Source organism: Aptenodytes patagonicus, chromosome 7 (assembly GCF_965638725.1).
Source record: "Aptenodytes patagonicus chromosome 7, bAptPat1.pri.cur, whole genome shotgun sequence".
NCBI lineage: Eukaryota > Metazoa > Chordata > Aves > Sphenisciformes > Spheniscidae > Aptenodytes > Aptenodytes patagonicus.
In genome coordinates, this window is record NC_134955.1 from 44,062,984 (window position 1) to 44,086,695 (window position 23,712).

Here is a 23,712-nt window from a genome sequence, read left to right on the forward strand (position 1 = left end):
AGAAATTAGAGAATTAAGTTCTGCTCCATGTACAGAAAAACTACTATCTTGTTTACAAGCAAAAGTTAACAAAAACCTGTTTTTTACAGAAAAAGTTGCAGTATTCATCCTTTTATTTTGGAAAAGTCAAATACTAACTCAATATATTATACTTACAAAAAGCTAAACTTGATGTAGTTTAAAAAAGAAGCTCTGAGCAGCTACCAGAGAAGAGGGAAAAAAAAAAAAGACTGAGTAGGGTCAATACTCTATCCCACAAATTATTCCTTCTTATTTACCTTAGTTTTAATGACTCCATCATGTGGTTCACAGTGTTGTTTCAGAAAAAGTTTAAGTCTATCACGAGAAAAGAAATGTTTCCTCCGGCTGTATTAGGAAAGAAAGGTAGTATTATCAAATAACATCTTTAATTATTGTTTAAGTACAGCTGACAATATGTGCAAAACATGTAACAGATCATATGATTGACCTTTTTCTCAGTTTCTTAATTATAAATTACACCCTTACTACTGCAACTAACAGTCGTTCTTTGCAACCCCAATTCAATATAAAATTTCCTTATGAACAAAACAAAAGCCAAGTAATACTTAAACAGTTGTTTTATGCATCTGTAATTTTTGTTTTGAAGATCCTGGTATGTGCTCTTTTATACACACACACAAACTCCATAGCCTATTCATCCCCACTAGACCCTCCAAACATTCCTTTCTATCACAGTAGCTTTTAAAATCCCCAAATAAAACTTCCGATTGTTTCAGAAGGGGGTGAAAACAAGCACGCAAACAAGGACAGCAGGAAAGCAGCATTCACATCTCTCAGACGGGGAGGTAAGGCACAGAAGTCTCAAGCCAACAAGTGAGAGGTATGAATTTACATGTTGCTTGGTCAGGCTGTGGCACTCCTTGCTACAGGACAGTGTGCACTCTAAATGCTTCCTGGCATCCCAGAGAACGCGCAGTACTTCATGGGAAGGAGAAAACCAACTACACAGGAGTAGTTAACGAAAAAACTAATCTCGATTCATGCTGGAACTAAATGACTTGAAATCACTGAAATTTTTTTTCAAAGTATCCAGTTTATGAAGTTTTGAAGCACAATCTACTCTAAAAAAATGTTTTAACTAAATTCAAGACAAAATTATGTTATTTAAGAAGCAAAGACTCTTTGCAGCTTTCTATTTTAAAGCAGTAAAGCAGTTTGATTGCCAATGTCTGCTCCAACACTTCAAACCAGTCATGCTACCACACAGAGAGAGCTCATAATGCCAATAGTTCATCAATATTACAGCACAGGGTTCTCAAACTTTTTTTCACCTACTCCAGCAGTCACAGCAGTAAGGCACAGGCATCAGAAGCAACAGCAGGTCTCATCTGTGTGCCAACAAAAGCACAGAGACTTGTAAGGAGTTGGTATCTGTGTTAATACTAGTAAAGCTTGGAACCCTTGCTACAGAAAGCCTGTGAAACACAGTATTTTGTTCCAGTGCCTCTAGTAGTTCTAACATATTATACTAAAATGCCATTTTATATCAAAAACATCTTACAGTGACTTACACAACTCACACAAAGTACAATTTTAACTTTCATATACTAATTTTTACCTTAGTTGAGATGCTTTAACAATAACAGCTTCATATAGTTCTTTTTTAATAGGTTGGACTTTGTATTTGAACAAAGAAGGGTCAATTATGGCTTTCTTCTCCCTAAAAAAAATTAAAAGTTAACCACAATCACAAAACATCAGTCATATTGTACACATTTAATATATTTATATGCATACACAATGGACCTCTTGAAAATACCCAGCCATATTTAATACAGGCTGTAACTTCCACTGATACCAAAGAGGACCTATTCACTTCTGCTAACTTCTCTTCCACTAGATTTAGATCTGCATCAAAGCCAGTTCCTGCAAGGAACAGGAAAAGGGATCGGGGATGTTGGTTTTCTTAGCAGGAAGATGGGACCTGAGAAGGGAAGGAAGAACAAAGAGGGAGACAAGTAATGATACATCCCTATCCCTCAGAAAATAGTCTCCTTAATATTCTCAGTACTCATGATGGCAACAGGAAGGCAGGAAAAAGGAGAAAAATATGATGAGGAAGGCATCCAAAAGACAGAGTTAAATAAAATGAATAAAAATAGTAGCCACAGAGCTACAGATCACATCTCAAAATGAATAAAAAACAGGTACAATATTTTTCTGAAATACCCATTTAGAAAAAACACCCTCACCAACAACATTCTGAAAAATAACAGGAATCGTAACGCAATGCATCTACGCTTCAAAATAAATGCTTAGAGTTACATGGTTCCCCCCGCCCCCCCCCGAAGTGTACTTCCCTTTTACAGCTATCAGCGACAGAGAACTAGATTTTTTTTCCCCCTGGAAAAATATTTCTTCAGTTTTAACGTAACAGTAACTGTTTTCTTACACCTCTTCCTAGGATAATAACCACCCAGGTCTGGCGTGCTACCAAAACAAAATTCACTCCTTTAAAAAACAAAGAGAGGGTTTTTGCCATAGACAATATACTTTAAATAGTCTGGTATATTTATGGACAGACTTCATGGACAGAGTTAAACTACTGAGATTTTCTTTAAACAATGTTGCATTTTGCTATTAAACAACAGAACTAACTTCTCCTAGGGTGGTAATTTGTAATCAAAAGTTGTATTGCTTTATCAGGAAGAATTCAACTGCCATCTTATTTCATCAGTAAGGGAAGGTGAAGTAGTTACGTGGATGAACTAGGAGATTTACAGCTATGCATTTCATCATCATTGTCAGTCTTTCTAGCATTTACAAAATGCTTGAAGGTGGAGTCTGTGACAAAACAAAATAAATCAATATACCACTTGCTATTCTTTACCCCTATGAAGAACACACATAAGATGTAGTGAACTGTACTTTGCAAGCTTGTTGAATGTGAAATTTGCTCCAATTCTTGTTTTTTTCCCCCCCTCACTAACTCTGTGAAATAGAAGTCCAAAGAAATGCAACATTCAGATACTTAATAATAAATACATTAATTCATACAAATGAAGTGTAAAAGAAACAGTACTTATCCACAGTTAGTGTCATTTTAGATAAGAATAATTTGCAAATTTCTGGAGAAAAATAGTTTACGATGATTAAATGATCAACATAGTTAAAACCAAATGAAGGGACAGAAAAGAAGATTTAGACTTGGAAACAGCAACACGTCTACTGGACCTACAGATAAGCACTATGATATACACTGTCTGCCGTGCATGATGCTATCCAAGTTAAAGTCTCAAGCTGAGTCACTCAGACCAACTCCAATTTAAGAAAAATAATTAAAAAAAACCCTACCCAGCTAGTCATATTAGCAAAACAGAGATAAACTGTATAAACAAAGTAATTCAGTATACCCACTGGGAAGATTTTAACATCTCTGCCTATAATGCTAAGTTTGTTAAAAGAGGCTTCATATTTTGGTCATACTGTGACTTGGTCTTCCATGATCATCTTCAGCCTCAAGAGAGGAAAGCTAAAGTAATGAAGGCTGTCGCTAGAAATTTCTGGATAGTATCAAATGCAAATTTGTTCCCTCACCATACACCCCTGCATTTCCAGTCCTTTAGTGTAACCGGTTAAAGAAAGACCCAAACCAGATAGTGTTCAGATACAGAATAAAAGGCAAGTTCCAATGTTATACCAAAAGTATATTAACTTATTTATACATTTTGAATAGATTCTCAGCTCCAACACTGTCTGTAATCAAAAGCAGGGCCCAAAGAATAATCAAATGGTTAACTCTTGTATCATTAACCTTTACTTTCTAGTTTGAGTAAATCCTTCTCTCACCTTCAGTGGATCATATATAATAGCCCCAACCTAATTTCCAAACACACTGTTTTTTCTGCTTAGTTTTCAAGTTTCCAATGATTATCCTAGGAAGTAAACATATTCCTGAAATCCTCCTCCATAAATCCAAATTTAAAGTAAAAATTTTGCTTAGTGCAGAAGAGGAAGACAAAGGTCATTCAGTACATGTAGAAAGCTTTAAAAATTACATAGATTATCTAGTCACTTTGGCATAAAAGTAATATTATTTTTTGTTATATTTTACTTTATAAAGCATTATATAAAGCATACAAGAGTTAACAAAGGTTAGACCCATTTTGCAGCAGAGAGACCCTACAGCAAGTCTTCACAGGACAGCTCTGACAGACCACCAGATCCAGAGGAAAGAATAACAGAGTATCTTGTAACTTAGTAGGTGAAAACTGGAGCTGACTCACCCGTATTATACTAGTTTCTACTGCACTCAAGTAAACGTGCCTAGCACCTGGCAGAGTCTTGCATTTTTGTAATGAGGTTATTCTGAACCACTGACAGATAATCATCTCATCAGCCCCTCAATTACTTTGGCCACATGACCTGGATATAAATTTCTGCTTACAGTCCTGCTGTATTATATTCAGACAGCATGGTCTTAAGGTAGCTTTACCAAGAAACTTCTGAGACCTTGTTCTTCTGAGTTACCTTGTCCAGGATATGACTAGCTATATTATCTGGTCTGAGTCTTGCTGGAGCTACCTATATCTTGCAGCATTAATAGAACTAGAAAAATTGCACAGAAAAATACTGAGGGTTAGAGGATCAGGAATGCATCTAAAATTAATGCTGTCCTCCTTTTCCAAAAGGAGTCAGCAGCTTTTTTCTTCTTCTCTTTGGCTAAGTTTGAGAATGGGAAAAGCTCCCTTGAAGAATGCTTGCTAAATAACACAATCATTTATGGTCTCCTTATACTCCAGTGCAAGCCTTACAGAGAAGTGATCTGTCAGTATATTGATCCTGAAAGAAAAGCTGGCCTCTGCACACCTCTGAAGGTTGCTGCTGCCAAGCTACTTTATACCGAGCAATTACAATGCCCATTTGGAACTGCAAATATTTTCTGGAATCACACTAAAACATCAACATGGAAATACAGCAACCTGAAGACTGATAACAGCATGCTGATTATACCGCTCTAGGGACAAGACAACAGCACTTTTGATGAAGATTTTAAGCTACCTTTGATCCAGTACTTCGGTCTTTCCTTACAATACAAAGTGGACTAAGACCTACCACTGTTGTTATTAGATTCAGGGGATGAAGGGACGAGAGGGGAAGGAAGGAAAGAGGAAAGATAAGAATTAAAGATGAGTAGAGATTTGTTCTACTGAAGACATTGTATAGCTTTAATGACAAGCTATGACCGTGCTTTTTGAAATACCCTGTTCATAATTTCTTCTCCAAATAGAGCCAGAAAAACTAGGTTGAAAGTGGTAAAAAATCTGGATGGTAAGGTTCCACTGGTATTGTTTCCAAAAATTTTGTTACCTCTGCTTGCATCCCAAAATTTGCAGAAACAATTAACCCTTCCCCAAAATAAAGATACTTCACTTCCAATTGAATAAACACCCAAATTTACTGCCACAAACCAGCCAGCAAGCCAAGAAGTTTTTCTTCTAGTATTTCTGATGTGGTTGATGGTTCACATTACTCAGTCCTGGCAGGAGGAATGCCATGAATTTAAGTTGCAGTTAGTATTGTATATATTTGGCAGTACAAGCCCCTCAATCTCCAGTCTGCTGCCGAGTGCTAAAGCGAATGCAAGAGTTCAACCTTATCCCTAAGTCCAGCAGTTTAAGGTATGAACACTGCTATTCTATGATGACCACTATCCTACAGTACCAGAGGGTCCCAGGGCATAACATCAACAGTTTAAGATCTAAGAAGATTGCTACCTTTTGCTTCGCAACCCAGGCCTTACAAGGCAGCCTGTTTTTCTGAGGGAGTGCAGAAGTGAGAGCATCCTGGCCTCTTTCTCCCTGTACAACCTCAGCTTTTACTGCAGAACACAATAAAAAAAGTCAGCAGGAACACTTGTACAGAACGCGTGGCTATTTCTGCCCCACGCAGACAGAAGCAGGGTCAGAGAAAGGTTGGGATCTCTAATGACATCTATTTTCAGTTAAGATTCTCTAGCCTTACAGATTCTTTAGGAAAAATATTTGCAGATGGCCCATCAATCTGTGCTGTGCTCCCCTCCCCCTCTCACAAACACACCGAGCATCTGCTGTACCATTGTTTAACAGCACTGCAGCTTTGCACGAAGGCTGGGTCTCAAAACCTGGAGATTTGTGTGCAGAAGGAGGCAGAACTGTGGTTCTGCACATATCAACTTGACACTGGTCCCAAGGCGAATAACATCCATATTCTCCACATCCAAGTCTCTCCACAAACAGCAAAATACAGTCCCTGAAGGATTAGGGCTGCAAACAGTGTCACTCAGTTCAGTGAGATTTCTTACTGTTACGAGTAAGGGTATAAAGAATCTTAGATGCCAATATACAAAAATTGACAACAATGCTCTACTTTCAGATAGGTTTTACAGGTACAGCAAATAATACTTTCCAAGTTTGCATATACCCAGAATATATCCAGAAACTAACCGGAGGTGTTATTACACTCTTGCATTTGTTATAAAAAGACTCGCTTAAAACTTCCAGTAAGCATTTTAAAGTCGTAAGAGGTTTGCAATTTAAGCTTGTAGCATAGATGTTAGTTAGGTATGCCACAGAACAGTGCTTCAAAAATTTGTATATTCTCACAAGATTTCACTTTCTAAGAGAAAGAAATTATTTTCCCTCCCTTCTCTGCATTGTCAAAATAAGTAATCAGCTGGGGAGAACCATGGACTGGGAGTGTAAGACTCAGTCTTACTACCAGCTCTGCATGCATGAAAGTAACAGCAGTATAAAGGGATCAATCCCACAGTCAGCTCTGTGCACGCTTGCATTATTTCAAGAATAACCTCCTTTCAAATGCCATATGCCTTGTGGAACACAGAAAATGCATTTATTTTCTCAAAGATGTAGGACCTCTTCATGAAGAACTTGGACACTGCCTTCAAGAGACAGAGGAGAATTTTAAAAATTATTTATCCCATGTTATTTTCTTAGCCAAGCGAGGAGCCCCACCCTAGTTATTCAAGGCATATCAGGACATGGAAGTCCTCATGCAGCACTCAGTAAGAATAACTTCTGCATCCACATGACATCTCAAAGTCAATGACAGTTCATATAAAGCCTGTATGTTGCTAGATTCAAGACTGGAGCCCATTTCAAACCCTCTTCTTTCATCAACATTGTGATTGTGAAGCACAGAAATCTTTCTTCTCATTATACTGCTAGGATAAGCTGCATATATATGCTCAATTACTGGTCAGTAAAGGGATACTCCAAATTAAACACCACAATTATAGCCAAGAAGCTCTCTTATTCAATGTTATTAAGCTACTCCAGCCTACAGGCAGTTCCTTAAGACAAGACACACGCTGTTTCACTGCACCTAAAATCATAATCAAATCCATGAAATACAATGGTATATATTTATATGGACACATGCACAATGAAGAAAACTTTGTACATTTTTATATTTTGGACACAAACACATTAAGTCTCTGGAAATACTTTTCATAGAGTTCCAGTTAAGAGCATGTCCTCTTATTATAAGGCAATCTCAACTCTGAGCCCCATGATGGAAGTGAAGTAATACATCATGCTAAGTAGTATCAGGCTGTAGAAATGCAGAACATGACTGCATTTTCCAAGCTATGGCAGCACAGGTTCTGCAGCACAGAGAGGATTAGTGATAGGCATACATGGCTCTTCCACCATCTCTCAACAGAAACACTGGCATTCCAAACAGATTAACAATGATTATTCTGTAGGTACTCCATGTCTCATAACGCACAGTTCTCTGGTGGATTACACATAGCATAACTGGCACCTGTGAATATTCAGCTTGTCACCTTCAGCTGGCTGAACACTCGCAATCCATACAGATCAAATAATTTGTTTCAGTCAGACCCTGCCACATCTGCTTTAGTCTCATTTCTACCCAGCCCAAATGCTTTATACTGTAGAAGTATCATTTACCCATTTTGTGCAGAGATATTGTGCGTTTCTGAGTCGTCACTGTCGCTGATGACAATTGTGTCTCCATCAGTGCTGCTGGTGTGGCCGTTTGCCATTCCATTGTGATGGGCTGGAGCTATGACTTCCAAAATCTTACACTGCAACCTGAAATAAAACACAGACATTTATTACCATCAAAGTCTTTCACTAGTGCAAGGAGTCTAAAGTTGTAGCAGATGTTATTTTAAGAATACATATATAACTGAACATTGTGTTGTGTACTAAGTAAGTAAATACCGAAGAGCCTTGGGCTGAAATACTAGGTAAAATATTAATTTCATGAGTTCCATCTAATAAATGAACAAATTCATCTGCTTACACAGTTATCAGCTTCACTACTCAGGACAACAAATCAAGTCACTGGTAGAATTATTTGTACTTGTGCATTTTTTTTTCAGTTCTCACTTAAGTAAACTAAAAGTTAACTTAATGTGTTACTTTAAAAGTAGACACCAAACCTTTTACATTTGTTTTGACAGCAGTCTAAGAAAAGCAAAAGATTTTCAGATCCCAAAGCATTTTTACTTATAAGAGATCATCTTCTACTGCTGTCGATGACCTAAATAAACAAGGCTGAAATGATCGTTATGCATCTAATCTTAATAATGGTCCATTTATCTGCTGACACATATTAAGGCTCCATCTGGCACGCACACAATTGACAAAACAAGTCTATCCCTTTGCCATCCTGAATGCTAGTTATAAAAGGCAGAATTAACTACTATTAACTACTAAAAGTATAATTAATCAGCACTTCATGCTGTGTAACTGTATTACAGCTGGTTCTTAACCACTAACTTTCACCCCTTTCTGGAATTCCATGGTTCATATTTTTTAGTTTAATCTCCTAAAGCCTTGTCTGCTTCCTGAAAATTAACTACTGCAGTCAATGGATGCTGTCACATACTAACACTAAAAGCTCAAAGGGTAGGGGGAGAAAGAACACATAATAATTCTCTTCTCTGGGCACCAAACACTATCTCTTGAAATGAATAAAATGGAGAATACATGAATCACAGGGCTTGAATTAGCATGGCATCACGCACAAGCTAAAAAACAAACAAACAAAACCCCCAACAAATCTATGACAGACAAATTCTAAGTGTTCTTCTATCTGAACTGAACACTGGCAAAAAGGAAACAGTGTCAAAATATTTCTTAAACACCTCTTTCTACAAGCAGACAGTACTACGCAAAATCTGCACACACTGAGGGGAAAAAAAGAGGGGGGCAGAGGGAGAAATGCTGAAAACATTAAAATATCCTAGGTCGTATTCATTTGTGAATTTAGCTAGGACCAGTAACACAGCTAGTGCCTGTAGCTGTCCTCCCCAAGCCTCTCTCCAACAGGGAGAGAGTGCCAGGATGCTTCAATGGGATGTGTTATTTTTAAAAAAAGAATAAAAATTTTTAAAAACCCAACCTATTAACATCTTTATATATTCCTAAAGACAACAATATGACCAATGCTTAATTATCCACGGGGACACCAGAGCTGCCTGCATGCAGAGGCAGCCTGAGTCCGCCGGACTCACTGACCACAGGCACGCTGCCATTCCAATGCAGCTGGCCCCGTTTCCAAAGCTGGCTGGTCTGGGGCTGGAAGACATGTTTTCCTGGTGAGTGGAGCCCAAGCTAATTAACTGTGCAAATCTAAATAGACTCTGTGTAAAGAACCAAGAGCACCCAAGTATGTAATGGAGACAGAGCCTAGTGGCTGTTCACAAAATAAGTCCAAGTCCAACAAGGCTTATTAAGGTCTGGCCCAGCACCAGACTCCGGCTGAGTCCTAAGAGAAAAGTCTATCCTTACAGTATCTTGGTTTTCCAGTATTCGGAACATCACAGCCTCCCCTTCATACTAAATAATATGGAGCTGACTGCATGGCAGATTGTATTATTAGACTGTTTTTTTAAATCCAAAGATCACCTGCTAAAAAAGACTTCTTAGTAGAATTATTTTTGTTTCAGATTATAAAATACATTTCCTAGAGAGTTCAACTCAATTTAAAAAAAAAAAACTTTTAATTTCTAATGGAAAATAATCAAAAGCACCAATGCTTAAGGCTACTGACACTTTTTCTAATTTGTTTACCATTCGAAGACCACTAGAGGGAGCGCATATACACTAAATTTGCAATCGCAGTAAAACAGCCACATGAAAGCTAAATCGCAACCTACACTACCCAATGCCATGAAAGGACAAAGAGGCTAAAACACACACACACGAATCAATCTTCCTGGACAAAAAGACTTGAATATTTAGTCACCGAGTATTTTACCATCACTTAATTTACCTGTTTATCCACTGGACAGCCCTGTAATTTACAGGGTATCACATCTCCTTCTGTAAGAACGGAAATTATATATTCTATACACTTGATCCAGTAAGTAGCAAAATCCCCAATACAGCTGCCTTCCTCTCCCCTCCCCCTTTTTATTATTAAACAGGGAGAATGACTAGCAGAATAAGCTATCACAGACAGCAAGTGATTCTCCATCCTCTATGCTGTCATTCAAATAATCACCAGAAATCTTTGGGGAAGGAATCAAGTGAAACACACTTTACCTGGCTCAATAAAAGCATAATCCAATGAAATTTAATGGTTACTGATAGACGGGATTAAAGAAAGTGATGCAACCGTTCCTTCTGGCATTAGAGAAATAATAATCTACGAATGAAGACTTGACTAGACAGTCAAGTCATGGCTAGTAGCAGCCAATTCCCTGGGTTAAGAGAGGCAAAGACACTCTGCTTTTAGTACCAACGAAGTGCCGCTCTTCTTAATAACCTAATCATTCCCTGAGTTCACTTATTAGAACTCTTATTTTATATCATAAGGCACATAAAACAGTAGAGCTGAAAGCTGAAGTAAGACACTCAAATGAAGCATACTACTTGAAATACTTTCTAAAAAGGATACCTTAAGATCTTTACAGAGCTTATGTCAAAGTCAAGCCATGCTCACCCACTATTTCCCATAAAATAAGAACTGTGGGCACCTCAATCTAAAAAGACAGCAGTGTTGAAGTAAATAAATACGTACCCCCATATCCCCCTCAGTCAGGAAGCACTTTCTTCAAATAACAATAAATATTGTGAAAAAGCTTACAGCCACACTAAGTGAATCCCACAGGTATTCAGAAAAGGATGAGATAAATTGAGAATAGAGCCATCATGAACTTTTACACAGTAGTCCCAGCAACTCTTGCTCAGACATTGACAGCCAAAAGCTAGAAGAGTAAACCTGCAAAAGAATTACCCCATACTCCAAAAGTTTTGCATACCTCTTTCTGCACTACAGGCTGCTATCAACAACAGGGTACAGGTCCTCTGACCTGTCCCAAGGATGGCCTTTATGCTCACAGTTTAATGTTTTGCTAAGCTCAGAAACCAAGCTCTTTGAGGTTCTCTTATGTTATGGGAAAGGTTCCAAGAAGTGCTTGGCCTATGTGATTAAATCTGTTGTTTTTTGAAGAAAGAGAACAACAGCACAGGAACCCGAAAGTTTTAAACACAAAGCCAGAGGTGGTATCACCAATGTAATTTTTTTTTAAATACCAGTGCACATCTCCTTCTCTCTCAAATGAAAAAAACTGAGATCTTCCATTGAGTTCCATGAATTTCAGATAGGGCTGGTCAGCTGCACAGGTGAAAGAACATAGCTGACTCCAACAATCTAAGGGCAAGAGACACTGCCTGGAGACTGTGGCACAGGTCACAGTTTCTCTGGAAACCCAACTCCATGAGTCTCTCTCTAGAACGATTCTGAGCTGTGCTTTGAAAAGCAGCTTAGCACAACTAGCAGAAAACTTTATGTAGGACTGAACCTTGTCACTCCTAGAAGAACAGTAAGGAAGCGGCAGGCTGAAGGTGTATAAAAGCAAACTGCATCTGCAGCCTCAGGCTGCTGCTCCATGAGATGCAGAGATGACTTAACAGTTCAACACTGCCAAGGGGGGAAACCTTCCCTTGCCGTTCCTCCTTCCAGCCACATACATGGTGCGGTGCTTGCTTTTTGTAGCTCTGGCACTCAGTATTATTTATTGATTGCCATTAAATTGAAGTCACTTACCTAACAACAACAACCACCACCCCAGAACTAACCCAATGCGAAGAGCTTGTTAAGTTTTTGTCCTATCAGCTACTTCAAGTGGCCCTCTGAAGGATCTGATGAGAACTAGAGCATGTGCAAGAGGCAAATATTGGCCACAGCCAGAAGCAGAGGAGGAAGGAGAAGTAGTAAGAACTCCCTCACTTAAAGGCCCTGAGACACTGTAACTTCTTGAATAGCTTAGTGATTTCAGTAGTTTATCCTTCCTAACTGAAAAATAACATCTAGGCAAATGAACACTGGGTCACTAGGAGAGTCTGTTCCAGGGAAACCACATACCTAACAAGGTAGTTGGGCAAGACGTGCTTCAAACTCACCAGTAGTTCAAGGTGAGTGTGATTCAGGAAAACCCAGAACAAAGGGTAAGTATAACTTACCTGCCACATTTCTCTTTAATTCAGCTCAGCAACTCAAAGGCACATACCTGTTTGTCCAGCAACTCGTAATAGCTTGTATATCTCTATCTACCTCTGCTGAAGCAGCAGCAGAACACAATTTGAAGAGGAGAAAGAAAAGCTGCACTCTACTATGTAAAACGGGCCAAAAAGAGCCATCGCAGGATGTCAAGTGGAAACCTTAACCCTGCAATTATTGGCACTTTCACTTAACTCAGAGTTGTTCTTCCCAAATGCTGAGTAGGCCTTTATATCCAACCACAGCTGGAGTTGGAAGCTGTGAGAGGAGAGGCCACTTCTCACTGCCCATCAGCTGAGCATTCTGCACAACAGCTTTTGATCTGGCTGGCGCTAACTACTGTGATATAAATAATAGTCTGGCACTCTGCTATGTCCTCATTTCAGGTCAAAAAACAAGATCCCTTGAAGGCCCAGGTGACTTATAAACATGCCTCTCTATGCTTTACAATAAGCAGACAAAAAACATCCCTTGGATGCAGAAGGCTGTTTCAAATGGGGTGATGGGGTAATATTGCAATACTTTCAGGCCAACTTTTAACATAAAACAATGATCAGTGAGACATAAAGAAAACAATGATCAGTGAGTCAGAAGCAAAAGGAAATTAACTTTTTAAAACAGACACCCAAATGAAAGCAAAGTTTTTTCAAATGCCAAGATTAAAAAAGCATACCTTTTCTAATAGTATGTAAAGTTAGTTGGATATAGAAAACCCCAAAAGAGTCAGTAATACAAGAAGCTATAGTAGCAAGTACCAAGAAGTACCAAAAAGCTATAGCCTCATTCTGTTTTGTCAGCTTTTAGTAAGTTTTTAAGTAAATGTCAGATAAGTGCAGTAACTCACACCCTTGTCCTAACAGTTCTCATACACTTGAAAGTAATTAGAGAGATAAAAGTGAGAAAAGATCTGAAGGAATAAGTGACATCTTTTACTAAGCTAACTGGTACAGTTTAATGCACACACAAAACAAAAGCACACAACAAGGAGACAAGTTTTATGCACATAATGGCTTCCTGTACAGTAAGAGCTGCTGTTTTCGAGTTTTAGCATCTTTGTTTGTCTATCAAGTTACAGGTAAGACTGTATGCTTCAAAGAAACTAGTAAGAAGCATGTTTTTGCTTAGGACAAGAGAATCCTTTTACACAGTAGCTGCATCAGCTGTCTCCTGTGGAATTAGGACAGCACTAACTAACGGTAACACCAGTATATGCATTGTTTTGACTGCCCAGCCTTCCATTCATAGTATCGTACCGATTAAAAAAAAAACAAAAATCATAAAACAAACCAACCAAACCCCATACCTTTAAATTTATAGTTATGAAAGTAGAGAGTGTGCACAGAAATGAGAGCTAACAGAGATTGGCAGCGCCCAAAAATAGTTGTAACAGCTGTTCAACAATAAGAAAGGAGTTGCAGGTTCTCTCCCAGATATCATCATCTCATAGCTTCTGTTAGTCAAATACAAATATATTTATTAGTCAACAAATACAAATATATTTATATGCCAAAGGTCTTAAGGGCAGTGGAAAGTGAATGCCTTAAACATGATTTTTCCAGGCCAGGAGTTGACTGATCCTTAAACGGCCATGCTGGAAGAATGCAAACTGTACTTGCTCTATGAACAGGTAAGCTGCTCTCCACTACTGTCAGCTATGCTGTTTCATAAGCACCACACTAACTTTGCTACTGGAATTCAAATTCACCTTTGAAAATAAAGTTGGAAACTTTCTTTGTATGCAGGAACTTATGCTTAAGCCTTGCCACTACAAAAACACACTATAACTTTCTGATTCTGTAGACATTAGCTTTAGTGCTTCTGCATCCGGACAACTTTGAAGCCTACATGTCAAAGGGGAAAATTTGTTGGTTGGACTAGGAAATAATTTAAATTCACTGTAACTCATTAAAGTCTAAACATGGAAGACACTTTGCCTTTTACTACCTAGTGGTCTTATATTAGCTTATCCTAGTTCTCAGAAAACAACTATATATATAAGCAAGTAATACCTTGTTGCCAGTTTGAATGAAAAAATTGGAAAATTAGGTATAATCTTCTCTCTTACAAGGATTATCATCTACCATCCCAACTCTGTATCAGCTAGGCATAGTCATGGCCAGCAACACGCTTCCTGTGCCCCAGTTAAGACTTACAGAGATTAAAACAGTATGCAAATCTTTTAATTGGCCTAATGCAGCGGTTAATCCACTATGAACAGTCCTAAAGCACTGGGACACCAGCCAAACAATTGATGAGTTAAAAAAAGAAGTTTCCCTTACAGACAAGGTTGCTCCATGATTATCTACGTTTCCTACAGCTTGGCAATGGCCAGCATCAGATCATTCAGAGCAGAGAAAAGGATATTAACCTATACCTAAATGTATGATCCGATGCAGCAATCTTCCTAACAGAGAACTTCATCTACTACTTCTGTAAATAGGTTCACTTTAAAAACACTACATTCTCTTAAAGCATTCTGGTGTTGCCTGCTCACAGACATTAGGCAAGTATTCTTTTGCAGTGGTGTCATCTAGTGGTCAAATTCAATGAAAAAAAGACATTCCTTTTTTATATCTGCCACATTCTCTATGATTTCTTTCTTCCTATACACTACCTTTAAGCAATCTATTTTAGTCTGCAGGTGGTTGACTTTATAATTAAGTTCCATACTAATTGTTGGACAACACCTGGTTGTCCCCCACCCTCTGTGGGGAAGGGAAGGCATCATCACATAAGCTATTTTTAAGGGCGGGGGAAGGCGAGCTGAAGAGCTAGTAGAGTTGTCCGACCTAAAACCTCAGGTCTCTTCACCACTCAAGTCTGACTGCAATCCTACAGATTAATAAACTAATTATCACCCTGCTCACTTGTATACCCTAATAAAGACAGCCATTATTTCTTGTGATAGGGTCCAATCTCAGAACACTGATGATAAATCACAACTGGTTTTTTACACATGCTTCAAATCTAGTTTTTCCTCTGACAAATTACAATAATAAAAAAAAAAAGCACACTCCTGACCTCAAGAAGAAAGGAACAGGTCCTACAGCTGAGTGAGTTACACAGTTGTAGGTTTTGTTTGGTGTGTCTGAGGGATCCACTGAGGTTATTTCAGGTAGGCCTTCCGCAGCACATAGTTCCAACTTTCAGGTAACTGACTTCAGATGCCAAGATGTTGAAATCAATTTCACAAGTTAAGTACCAATAATACAACAGGGTACTAAGACAGCAACAAATGGACAGGTTACTGCAAGAGATGCCATTCCTTGTAAACAGAAGGCCAACTAGTATCATATGGGTTTTAAATTTTCAGTTCTGAAGAGCAAATACAGGAAGCAATTTAGTGACGTGGTCAACATTTTTCCTCTGCTTCAATGAAGTGTGAGCCAAAACATTAGCTGCTTATTTTACATCTTAATTGACCATGGTTAACATGAAATACTGCTCTAATTTCCACACCCCCCCAACAAAATCTCAAATAATTTCCATGCTTTTTTCAATAAATTGCTTTCCATAAACGGCAATTTGACATTCTAAATAACAGTAGTGTCAGCTGTTTTCAATTCCTTGGCAACTGAAACAAACTTGAGATTAAGTTTTCTGTCTATATAATATGATGTTTCTGACTGATGTTTCAAATAATAATTTTGTCTTTTATGAAGGCAGTACTAGGAAAACATTGTTACACAACTGCTACAGTTCTTTAACTGGGAATCCAACACCTCATGTTTTAAAGGATAGCACAGCTGCCACTTTGGAGAAAAGTCAGCCCCAGTTTAGCCAGAAAAGCTGGACACATACAAACGAAAAAAGCTGGCCATTTTTAATCAATACATCATCCAAAAGAGTTAAAGAGCAAGCAGAATTAACTCCTTGTTGCTTCTACTAGATTACCAAATTGCACGCATCATTTTCAGAGATTGCCTGAACAAGCCACATCATAGGACTGGGGGGCTTTCTCTGCAATTTCTTTCTGGTTGATAAGGGCTGTTATGACACCAGACATACCAAAACAACAGGAAGACAGAATATCTCCCAAACTCTCCGAGTTCCTCCTACCAGACCTCAGCAACAAGGCGGAAGCAGCCAAATTCAAAACTGAGCAGCACAACAAAAGGCTAGAAACTACAAGAGCCTGATAGGGACATAAGATGAGAAAAAGCAATGGGGCATCAGATTCTGCAACAACCAGAACACATGGGTTGGATACAAGAACCACTGGTCTCAAAAAAACCAAACAAAACAAACCAATCTTCCTCTGCACAAAGCACTTGTCCTCTTACTCTTTCTAGATCACCTGTGCATTGCTTACAGTACTATAGACTGCTTCATATGCTCAAGATAAAAACATTTACATTAAGCCAAAAATGCTAAACCTTCTAGTGTTTGGGTTCCCTCACATTTACTTTGTTCAAAATCTAGAAAGCTGCACCAAAGCAATCTATCCTACAAGAATATTACATGTGCAAAGTTAGGAGCTATAAAATACCAATACTTAAATTGCTTGAGCAACCCCTGGTTACACATGCATTCTGTTGTAGGCTTCGCATTAAATGATGGGCGGAGCTCAGATAACAAACGATCCTGCTGACATTACATGTGCAAAAAACTTCATACATAAATGCAGTGGAAGAGTTTACAACACCATGACACAACTGGGTTTTCATGATCTGCCAAATTCTGTTGGTCTCATAGGATGCTATTACACTATAGATGGACGGTGACCATGTTTGCTAGAAAAGATCACAAAAACGTAGCTGTGCAGGACAAACACACACAAATCGCTCTGTTGAACAACCATGTTATTTACAAGTAACATGAGTTGGTATACTTAACCCCCAATGTAGTACTTCAAAATATAGGTCAAAGTCAACTGTTAATTGGGCAGAACAACAACTATGCCTCACCTCCTCCCACTTTGTATTCTTTAATTATGTATCTCTAAGCATAAAAATCCCTCTGCATTACCATGTTACATGCACTGTTTCCTGGATTTGGTATTAAACATCTGAACTAGCTCTCTGCTATACGTTTATCTAGAATATCAGTGACATACAATCAGCTAAGGTGAATTTTTCATGCTTCATTGTACCAGACACAAGTTTATACTTATGTAGTTTTCAAACATGCAATCTCTAGCAGGTTCATTTTTGATGGAAATAGATTTTATCTGAATCTTCAGTATTTTGAATGATATCTATCGACCCCAAAGGCTTAAGAAATTTAGCTTATATCCTGTTAATATATTGATCTGTGAAAGTGGAACATAAACACAAAATTGTTAGATATGTATCTCAACACAATTTTGAATAACCAAGAAGATTGAATTAAAGGCTGGTAAAAAGTGACAGCGCTATCTTCATGAGATAGAATCATCTCACAACTTTATCTGAACAGAATTTAGCTTACATGGTAAGTAGAAACCATTTTGTTAGGGCAAGCTTAAAAACTGATTTATGATGCTCTAAAAAGAAAAGCAAAAAGGATTCTGAATTTCAAAAGACAAAGAAACAAGCCAGACTTGTATTTATTGCATATAAGCCTACTTTTCATTTAAGCTTCGAAAAGCTAAGAAGCACACACAAATATTTTAGCGAAGAGTTTAGAAAAGTAAGAGGAAGACAGGAGGGTTGTTCTTGGAGAAAAATAGTTTGTCTTCTAAAGCATTCTTTTTGCTATTAGTTTGGAAACAGGCAGTATTGTCAAAGATTGACAACAAAGGCATTTCATTGAGCAAATGAAAACCAACAGCTGAACTACACTGACAGTTCATCATAGTCAGGTTTCTAGTTTAAAAAAAAAAAGAAAAAACTTATTCTCTAAACAAAATGACTGTAATACTAGTGGTAACCTGGGTCTAGTCGTTAGACAAGTATAAAGATGAGGAAGACAGAAACAAACTTTGGATATAGGTTTTCTGTACAGAAAGCAGCAACTCCACTGAAGTTGTTCTGGTCCTGGCTTTGCAAACTGGGACTTCACTGGTTGAAAGGAATAGAGCAGGGAAGAGATGGAAAGCTTTTCTATTAAGCACCGACCTTATGTACATACCCATACGAATTTCCCTACAGCTTATCTCCTGCAGCACGTCAACAGATTTTTCTTCCTGGTATAGTACAGAATTTGCCTTAAATAAGATCTGGATCAGTCACTAAAAAGACTCATATAGAATAACTATGTTCTCCAATGACCATTTTGAACCAGCCCACTCTTATCACCCAATATACACCAGACTACGTGCTGAGACCTCAGGCTACCCACAGAAGCCGGTAAGTTGTGCCCTGTCTACTCTGCAGTGTAAGCTGGCACCTTCCTCCCGAAAAAAGCAAAACAAAACAACCCCACAAACAAACAACAGAAAAAACAGCAACAGCTGAACCTACAAAGGCTTTAGCACACATTCTGCAGGTATTTCCAAGTTGAGCATGTTTAAGTCTTTCCCATCTTAAACCTTAGTTAGGTGAAACTGCAAACTCATGTAGACAAAACATGGAGCTTTTCTAGTCCTCTCCCAGAAACTGCTTTAAAGAAAGACTCAAGCTAGCTACCTGTTATAAAACAGCTTATTTATACTATACAGCGTATGTACCAATGATATGAGAAAGAAAGCATCTGAAGCTCAAAATTCTTCCAAGTTTTTATCAGTCTAAGATAACAATAAAAACGCTTGCAATAGATACATCAGTTTAAGAGTAACGTAACACTAACTTTGAGTGGAAAAAAAAAACCATCACACTAAATCCCAGATAATCACCTATTAGAAACATTTTATGATTAATTCCCAACTTCTCTGTGAATGCAGTCACAATTTTCACCACAACCTAAAAAGCAAAAATCCAACTTTCATCAATTCTTTAAGCTTTCGATAGTTCCACCATTCTGAGTACACAAAACACCATGTGACGGATTACATTCTGGACGATCTCATCAAAACTTTCATATGATTTTTAATTCATAGCTTCCCCTACTTTCTCATTAAATCTCATTCTACAAACAACCCACCATTCTCACACCAGAGGACTGACATTCCTTTGCAAATCCACCACGTGGACCAAAAAACGTCAGTGTCAAGACCTGAAAGAGCTATCCTGCCTCCGCAGCTGCTTCTAAGCTAAGGAAAGAGATACCAAGCCCAGCAATACAACCCTACTCTTAATTAAAGTAGGGAGGAGCAGTAACAGAATCGCTAGCTTAAGCATCACACCTCACTTCAGGTGTGTTTGATGGAGTTTATTATCCTGATTTTTGGTTTTAAAAAAAAGCACACACAAAAACCACCCACACCAAACAAAAATAAATAGGTATTTTTAAATATACTTACCTTGCACCATTATTTCTAACTACTTCCACTGTTTCACCAACAAAATACCGATCCTTGACATAAGCAAAGATTTCATCACAGATCTCATGAAGTCGGGAGCGATGGGTAAGGGTGGCCAAGTAGAGAACTGGAATGATGAGTGCCTCTGGAAAACTTTGAAGATTATGTCTGGCTTTCTTCTCCGATTCCAGTGCTTCCTGATATGTGAGTCCTGGTTTACCTGTGACAGCACAGCTCCACACAAGGCTGTTGCACAGAATGGTGCGTTCAAAAAAATCACTGAAAAGACACAGGGTGGGAGAGAGAGAAAGAAAACTGTTGAGTTCTGACTAACATTTTCAATTTTCTCACTATTAATACAGCAGCAAATTTCTTTTACAGGCCTGAAATGCAAAGGCAGGTCTACTCCTGTAGAGCTTGTAGATAATCAAGGGTTATTTACCACTTTTTAGACATGGCATGGTAAACTGCTATTGTAAAACCAAAGTCTCCTCTCACTACAGACTACAGTAACAGCATCAAGACCTAGAAGTGCTGCAAACAAACATTCACGTATAAGAAGCCTTATGCATAAGAATAATCACACCGAGTTTAATAGATAGCATATCCTCCTCACATCCCCCACATTTCCACAAATATTTGCAAGAGGAGGGTCTAAAACTGTACAAACATAAAATAACCTTAAGATCACAGAAACATGTTGAAACTTGAATAAGTTTCAGTTTTTGAGTGCCCTAGCTCACAAATTAAGATATGAGAGGTAAAAAAATTAATGTCAAGTAGTTCTCTAAATAGTTTTTATTCCTTCATTGTTTGCATTGCTCTTAGAAAAAAGCATTAAACTATTTTTTCCTACAGATTCTTCTCCTCCCTTATTCCATTAGCAAATATTGATTCTCCTCCTTCCCTATATTTCCAATTAATGCTAAAATTACATTGTTGTTATTGCTTGCTTACTAGTTATTATATTGGAATCAAGAAAGAAGAGCTTTCATTAGTCAACATCTGTCAATTTTTGACAGGTATCAGAAAAACAGTGGTTTGTTAAAACACTTTCTAGATGAAGTAGATGATGGAGCTATTCACAAATCATGTTAAAACATATCATATACTATGGATCAGTGATTGGACAGCAGAGCAATCTTTCAATATGCCCCAGTTCAGACAATGATTTTTATTTGCCTTCCCTTAAAAATCTTAACAGACTAGCATTGACAAGTATGCAACACACAACATGACAAATCAAGTTTTGTTTTGCCTTGTATCAGTTCAACATAGCTATTTCAAGGCAGACACACAGTACTTTCAGAACACTGCATGCTACATGAGATACCTATACTGAAGTTTCATTCCTTTAAAAAAAAAATTACACTGCACAGTGTTCCCATTTTTAAAAGGATAGAACTGTTCAAATCATTTCTAGTAATGGGGTTAGAGAATCGGACAGCTCACACTTGGAGTTTTTTCTTGCAGGCTCCCTGCAAACTCAAGCCAGCAAACATGCGTCAGTTAGACTGATGCAGATGACAATGTTCACTGCAGATGGACAGATGAACCATAACATTTTGTAAGTGAAAATGGAAACTCCAGATTGAGGACAATGGAGGGTCCTGGCTCAGATAATCCTTTCTGTAAGCGCACAGGACTCCTCTGAGTGTGAGAAAGATGCTTTAGGAAGAACATCAGCTGCGAGAAGGGGAAAAGGACAGAAGAGGAAGAAATATATTATCTGAATAATATTTAATAGCTACAAAATTTCAGATGTTTGTATCACCTGCATCCACTTAATATATTTGACAGTATATGGGTCTAACACTCCTGAGTAATAACTTGGGTTTGCTTACTCTAAACAAGAAAAGGAGGAGAAGAACAAAGGAGAGAGAATGAGAGAAATTATTCTTCAATGTATGAAGAACAGATAGCTGTCAGTCATTCTTTGTGCATAGGACAGAATAGTCTTTTTTTTGCTGTCAACCATGGTGAATCAGTATCTTTAAGGTATAGAATAGTTACTTAAACATTTTAAAGGACAGGTTAGACAAAAAGCTGTCTTTTTTTTTTTTTAAGGTGATGGAATACATAAAACATGATCTCTTCAGCTCTCTTCCTGCCCTACATTTCAATACTTCTGTATTAGATTCACACTAATTTTTAGTAGTCTTATTGACTTCAATGGATAAAGAAACATTTACTCAAATCTTCATGCAGCTGTGTTTCTCTACATATATTTTTGTATCTCACTTACCAAAGAGGTTCTTGATAATTATCTTTAGCCAGGAAAGAGAAAACTACCCTAAGAGTTGTTAAAAAAATGTACCAGAACATAGTTTTCAAAAATTATGAAAGTAACAGGGGGGAAAAAAAAAAGAGAGAGCACGGAGAGGGAGGGAGAGACTGAGGTTGATGCTGACAGTGTCCCTTTAAGAGCTGCTGTTATTGTTTGTGAGGGGACACCGGGCAGTCATGCTATTTAAAGCAACAGCATTGAACTTACAGGAAAAAAAACTAAAAAACCCAACAAAACCCTAACAATTTTTAATCCATGATTATTACAAGTGCAAAATTCTAAGGTTCTTTAACTGAAACATATTTGAGGAAAACATTTTTCCATTTGCATACAAGAGTCGTTTGCGTATCTAGTTTCATTCTCCCTCATTTCCTCTTTTGCTTTGTGTGGATTTTTCCCCCGTGAACTTACAGGGAAGAAAAAAAATTACATTCAATTTTGAAAGCATTATTTGTCTTTAGCTAGTCACTACCTATAGCACATCAAAACCATCTGTGGCTTAGTCTGTTAACACAGTTTTATTGCAATGTTTTAATGATCTCACTTTAACTTGGTTTGAGAGAGAGAAGAAAACAAAATCCCCACAGTACAGCAGTAGATGTTATTTGTAGTGCTCTTTCTGTCCCTGTCTCTCTCTGGTGCACGTCAGTTATCACAAAAAGATTTACAAAGAGCAGACACAACAGCTACCAAACCAAGAGAACGGTAGCAGCAGCAGTGATACCCTTTCTCTTCACTTAAAGAGTAACAATGCGCTTCTTCAAATTCTACATTCAACTTAAATTCACAACAGCAAGTGCATCTGCTGTTATGTCACATCTGAAGCCTTATCTACATCTTTATCTAGGGTATTACAGTCTTTGGGGCTTCCTCACTGGTTCAAGATCTCTTCAACTCTTGACAACATGGAGAAGGAAGTTAATACTAAACACGTCCACAAAACTCACTTGTATGGTCCCATCTGCCTGCGAGAAGTCAAACGGGACTGCAGCGCCCTGGTGAAGATGTCCATATCAGCTCAACTACTCAAGGAGCAGCGAGTCAAAACTGAGTTGTCTTTGCAGTAGTAATTAATGCTGATTTTTAAGCTGGATGTCTTTTTTCATTTACATTATATAGTTAGTTTTCCATGCAAGGTAAGGTAAACAGCAAAATTATCAGCAAATCATTGAGAAGTAGTTTAATACTGCTACTTTGTAGGTATTTGATAGGAGGCAGTTCATTAACAGAAGCTAGAAATAAATTACTTGCAGTCTCTGTGCTGACTGCAGTTGCAATGGATATAAAAATCCAGCCTAGAAATTACAGATGCCTTTTGCTTGAACTAACCAAGTATTCCCATTGAGACCAAGATCTACTGTATTTTTAGTGTGTTTCAAGAACATGTTTGTTTCAAACCGTTTACTTTCATTCATTTTCTTGGCATATATTAAAAACAAGTTGGGGGGGGTCTTTTTTAAACAGAAGAATTAGGTATCGGAGAATGTAAAATATGAGAAAGTCATGTTAAGTAAGTGAAATTCAAGAGAGGAGAAAGCGGAGAAAAAATAAGTCTGTGGAATGGCTAATTTGTAGTAATTGT

General features: G+C 37.9%; 1 protein-coding gene across 2 annotated transcripts in view; it reads right to left on the minus strand.

The window, feature by feature from the left end:
* BAZ1A (bromodomain adjacent to zinc finger domain 1A) overlaps positions 1–23,712 on the minus strand; it is a 66,013-nt gene that overhangs the window by 38,348 nt on the left and 3,953 nt on the right. For both annotated transcript variants that reach the window (XM_076345023.1, XM_076345024.1), the window contains exons 2-5: positions 19,844–20,122; positions 7,956–8,099; positions 1,601–1,702; positions 279–366 (exon numbers count right to left, since the gene is read on the minus strand). In XM_076345023.1, coding sequence (XP_076201138.1) covers positions 279–366; positions 1,601–1,702; positions 7,956–8,099; positions 19,844–20,122 — 613 coding nt within the window. The remainder of the gene's footprint in view (positions 1–278; positions 367–1,600; positions 1,703–7,955; positions 8,100–19,843; positions 20,123–23,712) is intronic.